The sequence below is a fragment of the Mus caroli genome, unplaced genomic scaffold (genome assembly GCF_978045245.1).
Source record: "Mus caroli unplaced genomic scaffold, Mus_caroli_1 scaffold_2, whole genome shotgun sequence".
NCBI lineage: Eukaryota > Metazoa > Chordata > Mammalia > Rodentia > Muridae > Mus > Mus caroli.
Genome location: NW_028227257.1, coordinates 12,974,346 through 12,985,179, shown reverse-complemented (window position 1 = coordinate 12,985,179; position 10,834 = coordinate 12,974,346). Strand labels below are relative to the sequence as shown.

The following is a 10,834-nucleotide window of genomic DNA, read 5'->3' as shown; positions in this document are numbered from 1 at the left end:
GGTCTCAGACACTGGGGCAGACAGTAGTTCTTGGTGTTCTGTGGACTCACCCTGACTCCTGAACACATAGAAAACCTCAGGACAGGGTGGGAAATGTCTAGAAAAAATAACAAACACATTTCTCTACGGTCAACAACAAATTTGAGAGCTTAGAATCCAAAATAAGGTTGGAATTCAATATAAGACCTCTTATGGGAACTGGCCCTCATCCCTCAGGAGGGAATTGAGGCACCAACAGCCAGAATCTAAGCCACATTCATGTAGTTGTCTGAGCTGGAACCCATCCGGTGACACTCACCACCAAACAAGCAGACCACACCTTATTTGTATTATATACCGACTTTTAATAATAATAAAAAAATCTATCATGAATTTAATGAAAAGAATCTGTACATTTAAAATAAACCAGGTCTGCTGCCCTGGCCCTCGGGGCCCTTCCCCGTCCCCCTCAGCAGGGTTAACAGGGGCCCTGGTTCTCTGGATGAACAAAACACATCAACAAAGATGGCCCGATACCAAGAGAAAGGTGGCCCCAAGGGACCGAGGAAACCATACTCCCCGAACCCAGCCTTCTAGCCTTATAGGTGAGAAGGCATGCCCTCCCCGCTCCTCCATGCCGGCAGCTCCCTGTAGATGTTCAGAAGCTGGGGAGCAGGGGTCCCCACGTGCGGCCGCCAACTCAGAAGGTAGGACAACAGGTTCCTATCTCTCTGGTTCTCTGACCCTGTTCTGAGATGATGACATCAAAATAAAGAACACACAGCCCGGCCCTAAGCCACAACCAGAGCACCTCTCAAACTCTGGTCCAGTCGCTGACACAACCAAGTCCAACGTGGGCCAGACTCACGGGTGCTGAGGCAGGGGAAGGAGCAGTGGAGCCTGTGAGGCACATCTCACAGCCTTTAGATTTTAACACGGAAATAATGACCTCTTAAACCTTTTCAATAATTTAGTTCCTTTTGTTTTTTAGTAGAACTGAATAAAGTTGTTGATAACTACTTTATGTTGGTCCCATTAGGCAATATACTCTCCTCTGAAATTTAAAGCGTCAAAGACATAGTCACAAAAACCTTACGGGGAGGGGGAAAACTCTTGACAACACTAACAATGACAGTAAGAAAGAAGAATAGAAAACATAAACCACAGAGATGTTGTGTCATATAAATTAACATCAGGGCCAATCTGGCACCCAGAGCTGACAGCTCAAACTCCAATGGCGGTGGGTGTTGGAAGCCAGCCGGGCACACAGGTGTTCACAGAGTGATGGCGCAGTGTCCTCTCCTGGCAGAGGCCAGGCTGTCCTGAGTCAGCTGAGCCGGTTAGTAAGGGGCAGGAGGCATGTCCGGAAGCTTCAGCCAGCTCAGGAAACAGGTACAGTCCCCTGGAATGTGGCCCCGGGAGGAACCCAGGTTCAAAGTGCAGCTTGGCCATCTGAGGAGCGGGGTCTGCAGGCCTCCACCTGCCGGACCCTGTGACCTTTCCCTGTGTAGGGGACCTGGGTGAGTGCAGGCATCCAGGTCCCAGCTACATTCATGAGCTCTGGGGGGGGGGGGGCGGGGGGCAAGCAGCCCTCAGGCTTTAGGCATAAGTATGGAGAACCTGCCAGCCCAGCAGTGATCAGCCAGTCCAGAGAGAGGATGTGCGCAGAGGCTTGCCCCGGACAGTGGCAGCGGGGTCAGCTGGGTAGGTCTTGACACAGCTATGGCAGAAGCCTCCGGTGCCCTTGGGGACCCTCTGTGTCCTCTCACACCGCAGCTGCTGAGGCAGTGACCAAGCAGGGAACATGTCGGTGTTCAGAGGTCTCCATCCACCGGAGGCTGGCAGAGCTGGTAGAGGCTGTCAGGCAGAGGCGGAGAACGTGAGGAGGGACTGCGTGGCCACCACATGTGGCTAGTTCCCCTTCTATTGGGACAAGCAATTCATACCCAGAATACACAGGGTAGTAAGTCCTGAACCTGCCCTTAGCACCTTGTCCCCTCTCAAAGGCAGATCCTGTTCCTCTAGTGCCGTTGTGCTCAACTATGGGCCATAACCCCTTTGGAGGCCGACTCTGCAGCATATCAGGATATAATTCATAATAGTAGCAAAGTTATAGTTACGAAGTAGCAATACACAAAGAACTGTGATACAAGGTCGCAGCATTAGGAAGGCCAAGAACCAGGGCTCTAGAGGCAGACAGGGTGTTTCCAAGTAGTGTGTGTATTTGGGTGCAGATAGGGTATTGGGAGCCTGTCTGCTTGCAGCCTTGATGTGTCCTTGGATTGGGGCTGCAGAGTGGAAACACGGCAGAATACCATGAACAAAGGAGTGTGTGCTAGGCTTCAAGGAGAGGCAGCCATAAAGAGCCATGATTTTAGGGGTTGGGAGGCCACTGTGGTGAACTGGAGTGACCAAAGCCATACTATGACATGGTACCAAGTTAAATGTCTATGCCTAAACTGTCTGGGGCTAGCTCTGCTATTAGCTGTGTGACCTTGGGCAAGATGCTGAACATCTCTGGGCCTCTATGTGCCCACCTGCCAATGGGAATCTCAGCAGAGCATTGTTCACAGGGCTGCTGCGGGGGGTGGGGGGGTGTCAACTGGGTTTACAAGAGGGTGGATGGCCCCGTTCCTGAACAGGCCAGGCACCACAAAGGCATGAAGATGAGCTGAGAGCAAGAGAACATGGCAGACCAAAGGGTATAGGCAGGATCCGGGGTGGGGCGGGAGGGTGGACTCCTGAGCAGCCATTGGTAGCAGAGTGGGCAGGGACTGAGGAGTCATGACCCCCCAAGGGGCTTCAGGAGCTGATAGCAGATGACAGAAGGCTGGACTGACATGACAGAGTCACCATGGGGGTGGGGAAGGAGCCCAACCGCCACTCAGGGGCTGGGTAGCAGTCAGGTGGCAGGCCAGGTCACAGTGTATCTCCCAGAGTCCTATAGTGAGAGGTGGCCCCACAGAACACTAGGATTCTGTCTGGGGTAGAGACCAGGAGTCTGATACCAAGCAGGCCTGGGCCTCCCTGGAGAGAGCCCCGGGCTGGGAGGGGGTGGGTAGCCACTTACCGTGGTGCACCTTGGGGCATGGGATCCTTGATGCGGAGGTTTTTGGCCAGAATCTCCACTCGGGGGCCCTAGAGGGAAGACTGCTGTCAGGCCTGGGCCTGGAACTCGGGACCCAGGAGGGGTGGGAGCAGGGGTGGGGGCGGGGCGGGGGGAGCAGGAAGCCAGGTAGGGTAGCAGAGACTGGCTGAGCAAGGTGTCTGGGGCTGAGAAGGACTGGGCCTATGATGAACCACATCCCACAGGGCTAAGTTCAGGGCCACGCTGTCCACTGCGGGTGACCTCACCTGCTTGCGCATGATGTCTGTGGCCTGCATGACACACTTGGGCAACAGGCCGTGACTCCGTGCCAAAATGGCTGCTTGTTCCAAGGACACGCTCAGGGTGCTCCTGTGGTAGGTGAAGGAAGAGGTAGGACAAGGGTCACTTCCTGTTCACCATGCCTCCCTTCCTCCCACTATCTCCAGGTGTCCACTGTCTCTCAAGGAAGTTCCTGGAACCCTCCCATTTGGTCCTCCTGACGGCCTTCATACCTCAGAGCGCTACCCACACTCCTAAGGCAGTAACTGAGCCAGGAGCTTCCTGGAGCTTTCTACAAGAACCCACAGCTGCAGGCAGGGGCTGTGGCAAACACTAACGGATGGCCCCAGAGGCTCTCTCAGAGGATGAGAGGGGGGCACAGGCCTTACATCAGTTCCTGAGATGAGACTGCAAGACAGACCAAATCTACAGCTCCATTCAGTCACCCTGAGTCCTGTACCTCAGTTTCCCTAAATGTAGAGCACCAGGCCTCCCCTGACATGGTGTGCCACCCCCGCGCTGTAAGACACTCAGCAGTTTCTCTGGCCTCTACCTGCTGTTTATCCACCCTCCCTCCCACAGTCATGAGGACCACAAATGTATCCAGACATGGCTGGGTATGCCCAGAAGAGGCCACTCTCGCCAGCTGAGAACTCCAGGATAGCATTGCGCTGCCTGACAGCGATCGCCCTGGGTGGACACTGGCCAGACGCTGGCCAGACGGCCTGCTCATGTTGAGTGTGTCCTTTCTGAATTACCTAGAATCGGGACAGTGCACGATGCTCCCAGGCTCACTGACCCTGGCCACGCCATTTCAGGGACAGATAAGCCAAGGCCCAGAACATGGGCACTGCAGCCCCCATATTTGAACCTAGCTGTCCCACCTCTGTGCGTGAGCCCCTGACTTCCCAAAGTCCACCTAGTGCCCCCCCCACCCCGCTAGCTATGTCCCATTTGGCCTTGGCTCAGGCTCACCGCTGCATGCCGGTGCCACACATGGTGATCTGACACGCCCCCAGGCGATAGCAGAGCTCAGAGGAGACGGGGATGAGACCGGCACCCAGGCTCCCAGCAGCGCCTGCTTTGGGGTGCACGAAGGTCTTCATGAGGCGGTAGAGCTCATCCAGGGCATTGATGGGACGAATCAGCTGCAAGGGAGGTGACAGATGTCCATGAAGGCTGCAGCCTGAGACCTCCACTGGCCGCCGCTGACATCCTTCTAATCCAGCTGTTACACAGCTGTCTTCCCAGCACCCTCAAGCACCATGAGCAGCCCCCATGGCCCCGTGAGTTGCCATTTGCTATTTACTGTTACAGTTCTGACCTTCCAAACTGGCTCTGCCACTGCCAAGCGCAGCCCCACCTAAGCCTAAGCGGGTGACCTGTTTTCTCCTCTCTAAACCTGTCACAACTAGTTCAAGCGGCCACTCTCCAAGTGGCAAGTCCAAGGGCTTGACCAAAATGCCAAGACTTTCCTTATCCTGTCTCCCTCAACCATGAACCATTATGATCCTCTGGTCTGTATCCAACAGACTACAGAATCCCCAAAGACAGCACCCACACTCCCCGGAGCTCACAGCCTCTGAGCCCCATGGCCAGTTCCTCACAACCTACTCCAAGTTCAAGGCCTGCTTGGGCCTGGGGAACTAGAAGACCCAGAGAGATGCATTGTGGATGAGAAGCAGGGGGACAGAAACCACTTGGGGCCACCATGACAAAAAAGAACTGAGCCTCAGCTAGATCTCAGAGCATCCATCTCTCGCAAGCAGCTGGAAGGCTCTGTTTTGTTGCTTTCCTCAGGGGACCGGCAGGGCACTAAGCTGGTAAGAACAGACATGACACATGCTCTTAGCCAAAAGACCAAGAAATGGCAACACCTCTAGTTTTGATGGAGAAATTCTGATTTCTAAATGCCTGGCAAGAACCTGAAGCAAAAGGATACCATGCAAAGCCACACCTAGTGTGGCAGTCACCACTCTGATCCTTAGGGGTCTCAGCTCAAGAAATGTGATCAAGAAAGGGTTCATCAGAAAGCCCCAAGCAACAGAGGCCAGCAAGAGCCTGTCACCCAGGAAGTCACAGGAGGAGGAAACAGGCTGACGGGGGTTGCAGGGGCCTCTGGGCCTGATTAGAGTAGACTCAGCCTGTAGTGACCCCACCGGGCCCAAACTTCCAGGAGCAAGTATACCTGGTCAATCTTCACGGCTGTGGCGCCAGCATCCGTGGGCAGGTTGGACCGCTCCAGGTAGAACGCCCTGAAGGAGACAGACAAGGCTGAGGATCCTGCTACTACCCACACACTCACACACAGGCACTGGCCCGGCCCTCCACTGCCCCAGGTCCCAACCCCTACAGTTACGGCCCTGTATCCTCCCCAGACTCTCAGAAGCAGATCACTGAGTCACCTGCTCTTCCAGTGACCCTAGGGAAGCAAGAAGGGTTCTCTGGGCTTCACCGCCACCTCTGCCTTCCTGCCCTGGACAACAGTGCCCTGCTCCTCTAGCCCCATGGCTGCTTTCTCTCCTCTAAACATTGAACAATTGGCACAAAATTGTTCTGGGTTTACCAGCCTGTGGTCTTTCTCACTCTCTAAATTCTTCTATACGGGGCCAACCAGAAAACACTGGCCCTTTTAACCAGGGAGTCCTTGTCTTCCATTGTACACAGAAGGGGGGAAAAAAGCCACAAAGAATTCAGGAAGAAACTGTCTTGGCTGTGTGTGAATAAAACTTTATTTATACATAAGGGGTGAGCCAGAGTTGGAGGCCCAGTCTTGACAGAATAAGCGTTCATGAAGAACAGGACTGCTTCCCGGGTCCCAGGGCAGTGCAGGGCCCATAGAAAGTCTCCATGAGCAAGTGCAATTAGCAGCTAATCAGACAGACAGGGGACAGACAAAGGACAACAACTAAGTCGTAAATTGTGTGCCTAGTAAATGAATGGAAGCTTCGTTTTCCAATTCGCAAATGGTCAGAAGGGACCTGAGAAGAGAGTGCCCCTCTCCATGGAAACCCAGGCCCATGTTCTCTCCCTCTTGGTATTGCAGGGAAAGCAATGAGACAGGACTTGAGAGAGGCTGTGTCTGGGAGCCTGGTCGGGGGATCTGGTAAAGGTGAGCCTGTGGGTGTGTTGGCGGGTGCGGTCAGGGTGTGGCTGCAGGCATGGCTGTAGGTAGCTGTAGTAGGAGTGTCAGACCTTAGCTGTTTTCCTGGGTCCAGCTGTTCTCCCTCTGGACAGCATTCTGTCCACTGCCCTCTGCACCTCTCTCTGGAAGTTCTCCTCAGAGCAGGACCCAGGGCTAGGAGTCCAAAGATCCCAGAAGCAACCCTCCCTGCTCAGTCCTTTGCACAGGGAGGAATGGGCCAAAGAGACTGAGTTCATCTGTCTGTGTGACCTGGTACAGGCTGTGTGGGCCTCAGTATACTCAACTGTACAATGGGTTAGCAGCGGCCTCCATGCACACTTCTGTATGTTCTCCAGAGAGTGTCAGGCTTGCCTGTGGCTCTGAATGATGTGTCCGCTCCCTGTAGGCTCCTGCCCTACCCCCCAGCCCATGGCAGCTACCTGAGCTTTCTATAGTACTGCTGCACCTTCTCCAGGGACTGTGCGTTGATCTCCTGCTGCAGCTCTTCTGCTGCCTGGTTTCCAGGGGGTGGGGGTCCTTCCACGCTCTCCAGAGCTGTGAGGGAAGGCACGGGAGGGTAGGTGCTGGGCCCTAGGGTGCTCAGTGGTCTTGCCTCCACCCCTCTCCACGCCTGGTCCCTCGGCCTGGCTGCTCACCTTTTGTGAAGAGCACGGTGTGCAGCCTGAGGCTGGCCCCACCCTCTAGGCGAGAGGGCAGCCTGGAGAAGTGGAAGCCATCGAGGTAGAAGACTACCTTTAGTGCCTGCCTGCTGCCCTCGATGTGGTAGAAGACATTGGTGTCTGTGGAGGCAAAGCAGGGTGGCTCACTAAGGGGGCCAGAGTGGCACTCCAGAGGGCTAACCTTATACTTCCAGCCCTCCTGACCCACAGGGGTAGCCTCAGACTCTCCTCTTGTCTTCCCAGCCTCCAGGTGACATGCTGGAATTTCTATGTTTGACACATCTGAGGCTTCCCTGCCCTAATATCCCAGAGGGGCAGCGTCAAGCCCCTCCCCCCCCTCCCCTCCGTGCTTAGCTTTGAACCGCCCTACACAGCCTTCAGACCTGCCTGTGATGGCCTCCCCTTTCGCTGGCACCCACAGCCTCTGGCTCCCCACTACTTTAGTCTTGGCCCTAACACTGCCCCTGCCCTGAGAGCTGGCCGTAGTGTCTTCAACCTCCCCGACCTTGTCCTGTGACTCTCTTGCCTGGCAGCTCAGAGCAAAAGCTGTTTTAAAAAAAAAAAAAAAAAAAAAGCCAGGCTCTGTAGCTTATCAGCATCCATAAGGAAGAATTGTGGCCGACAAACATGACTCAGAGCCTACACCTTTTACCAGGCAGGCATCACTAATCAATCACTGCTTCCCCCTGAACCTGCACACAGGTAGCTGCTGTCAGCTGAAGACTTTGCCAAGTAATTTGTTGTAACAGCCAGAGAAGTAGCTGATATACCCCCCTCCCTTTTCCATGTGCTCCCCAAAGACTGACTCTGAGTCTCGGGTTGGGCCATGAGGCTTGAAGCACTGGAGACTGGCCCACTTGGGCTGCTGGCCTGGCAGCGGAGGAGAGCCAGCATGGCTCTGAGCAGCTCTACTCGGGGCAGGATGGGAGGGCTTACTCACTGGCCACAGAATTCTCATCCAGCTGCTTAAAGGAGAAGGTGACATTGTCCAGCTCCGACAGCGTCACCCAGATGTCCTCCAGCATGGTCCGTTCCTCCTTCTGCGGGAAGAGGCGGTGGTAAGGGAGACTCAGGTGCCACCCTGTCCCGGGCTGCCCTGGAGATGCCATGCTTTGCACCTACGAGGCTGGGAGGCCTGTGGGTGTCTTGGGTGTGGCTCTACACCTGACATCATGGTTCATCCCACCACCTGCCCTGTACCCCATAGGGGTCAGAAGTCAGTTCTGCTGTCTTGCTGTGTGGCCCCAGTAAAGCCACACCCAGTACCATCCAAAATGCAGCCAACTCCACGAGCATCCGCACTTCCTCTCTTTAGCCCCCTAGACCTGCTCTGTACCCCTTTCTCAAGGCCATCCACTCCTGGTCCTCTTACCCCATCCAGCAGCTACGACCGGCTGGACACACTCAGTCTGCCTTGTCCAGCCTCCCGGCCAACACCCAACTCTAGTCGCAGCCATTCTCACCAGGACACCTCAGAGGGTTCTTTCTCCATTTAGTCCCCTAACTGCCTCTCTCCAAGGTCACATGCTTCCTTTTAAAATTTAGCCCAGATCACAGGAGTCCCCTGCCCTTCAGCTTCCGAGTCACCTTCTGCCTGCAGACCATCCCACTAACCTTGCTTTCCCTGCCTGTCCCCACTGGCCACACGGGCCTCTGCCCAGGGCCTCTGCACGTGCTGTTCCTCGCATACTCTTCCTCAGACCTTCCTATTGGCTGACAGATATCATAAATCAAAAGTGGCCGCCCCAGAAAGTCTGGCCACTCCCTCCAAAGAGAATCCAAGGCCTTTTGGGCTTTCTCCCCTGTCAGTCTACTTCTCTAGGAAATAAGCTGTAGACCCAGCGGCCAGCTCGGTGCTGGTGACATCAGTGAATGAGCTGGATCTGGTATTCCATCCTGACAGGTTAGAGGGCAGGCTGCCATGGAGTGGAGCCAGAGGCAGATCTCTGAAGGCTGGCAGCAGTGCTCACCAGTGGACAGCAGGGGGCGATCTAAGGCTGTGCTGCCTGTGGGCAGACTGAGATAGCCTCTGGAACCGCACATACTGGAGCTGCTACTGGGTAACGAGCCAGGCCCCCTGCACTAGATGCAAGTAATATTCTCTCCCCTCCCTGGACTCCTCAGCTGCCAGCCCAGACTGCCACGAGACATCCGCTTGCGGCTCAGAACCATTTTTCTGTCTGTCTCTCTTCCCCAGGATGCCACAGAGCACAGGGACTTTGTTCATCCACAAACTCCAAAACCTAAGAGCAAATGCTCAGCAAATCACTGCCACAGGAACCCCTGAGTGACTGGGAGCAGAGAGTACCCACAGCACTGTCTCTCCCGTGCTGCCAATGACCTCAGCCGCTTACCACGGAGGCTGGTGCCAGCAGAGACTGCCAGTGCAGCAGGACACCCGTAGCCGCCACCTGCTCCAGCCACTTGCGGCTGGCATCTCTGCTGCTCTCTTCATACTCTCCGTTGTTGTTGTAGCGGTAGTCGAGGGCGGCCAGCAGCTGCTCCGAGAAGGTGCACACGGCGGCCACCAGCGCCTGACAGAAGACAGCATCCCTGCGCAGCTGCAGCTCCGTGTCTGTGGGAGGTGCAGGGGGCCTCTGGGTAAGTGGTGCTGTACGGACTGGTGGCATCTCCACCCTCAACACTCGAACCCAGGACCTGCCATGCCCACAGGGGCCTGTGGAGAACACTGAAGGGGCGAATCGGTTGCCAAAAGCCAGTTCTGGAAAAATAAATTCTTCAAAAGAAGACAGATCCGCCCCAAGTCTCACTCTCTCGCTGCCCAAGTGCCTGCTTCCTGGAGAATCGAATGTGTGGCTCTTCCCGAGGCCAACACATGTCCAAACCCTGCCCCACTGCCCTATAATGAACCACGGGACCTCTCAGCCTTGGCCACACAAATACTAGCAGTACTAAGCTGCACATTCAAGATGGGTCCCAGGAACACTCTCCCCCTGCCTCACCTCCCCCAAGTCCTGCCCAAACTGGTCAAGCCAGGCAGTTGGTAATCTGTATAAAGAGTAGGCACATCCACATATGCACATATGTATACTCAGATGTACATGTGCACATGCATGTGTGTGTGTGCACACACGCACACACATGAAGGTATCCTGCAGTTCCATCCTCTATTATTTCCAGGCTCCGCTCTACTAGCTCAGAGCCCATGTTCCTCACCTTCTGTCTTCCACCAGTCCCCCTGCCAACACCTACCAGGCCTAACAGGTAGCACTAAACAGGGCTCATGTTCCCCAGGACCTGAGACTAGTCCCCTGCCTGGCCCCAGAGGAAAAGGTGAGCAGTTCTCGGCGAGACTGGGAGAAAAGGCTGCCTCCCCGGTGCAGATGCTGAGGGCCCCGTTGAGATGCTGTTGGCCAGCAGAGGAACATCACCCCAGCCTGTGGCCACAGCACCCACTGTGTCTCCCAGGAACCCCTTCCCAGCCCCGTTCCTACCTGTGCACTTCAGCAGAGCCAGAAGCAGCTGATTCTTTCCATCTGAAAGGAGGAAGGAGAGAGGAGGAGGGTGAGCAGAGCTGGCAGAGCGGGGCAAGCCAGTGCCTACAGCAGCTGGGCTCTGGCACCTCACAGATGCTTGAGCTGTGCTCAATGCATGCTGGGTAAGTTCCAGAGCCCCTGAACATCAGAGATAGAGCCCCTACCACCAGTGTTCCTGTATCCTCAT

The 10,834-nt window shown here is 55.3% G+C and overlaps 1 protein-coding gene across 1 annotated transcript in view; it reads right to left on the bottom strand.

Annotated features, from left to right (window-relative positions):
- Nucleotides 1-329: 329 nt before the first annotated feature.
- Nucleotides 330-10,834, bottom strand: part of Prex1 (phosphatidylinositol-3,4,5-trisphosphate dependent Rac exchange factor 1) — a 152,957-nt gene continuing 142,452 nt past the window's right edge. Inside the window, exons 31-40 of the mRNA XM_021186170.3 lie at nucleotides 10,606-10,647; nucleotides 9,505-9,725; nucleotides 8,091-8,190; nucleotides 7,127-7,270; nucleotides 6,911-7,025; nucleotides 5,535-5,601; nucleotides 4,322-4,494; nucleotides 3,334-3,436; nucleotides 3,050-3,117; nucleotides 330-1,836 (exon numbers count right to left, since the gene is read on the bottom strand). Of these exons, the coding sequence (XP_021041829.1) occupies nucleotides 1,794-1,836; nucleotides 3,050-3,117; nucleotides 3,334-3,436; nucleotides 4,322-4,494; nucleotides 5,535-5,601; nucleotides 6,911-7,025; nucleotides 7,127-7,270; nucleotides 8,091-8,190; nucleotides 9,505-9,725; nucleotides 10,606-10,647 (1,076 nt within the window). The 3' untranslated portion in view covers nucleotides 330-1,793. The remainder of the gene's footprint in view (nucleotides 1,837-3,049; nucleotides 3,118-3,333; nucleotides 3,437-4,321; nucleotides 4,495-5,534; nucleotides 5,602-6,910; nucleotides 7,026-7,126; nucleotides 7,271-8,090; nucleotides 8,191-9,504; nucleotides 9,726-10,605; nucleotides 10,648-10,834) is intronic.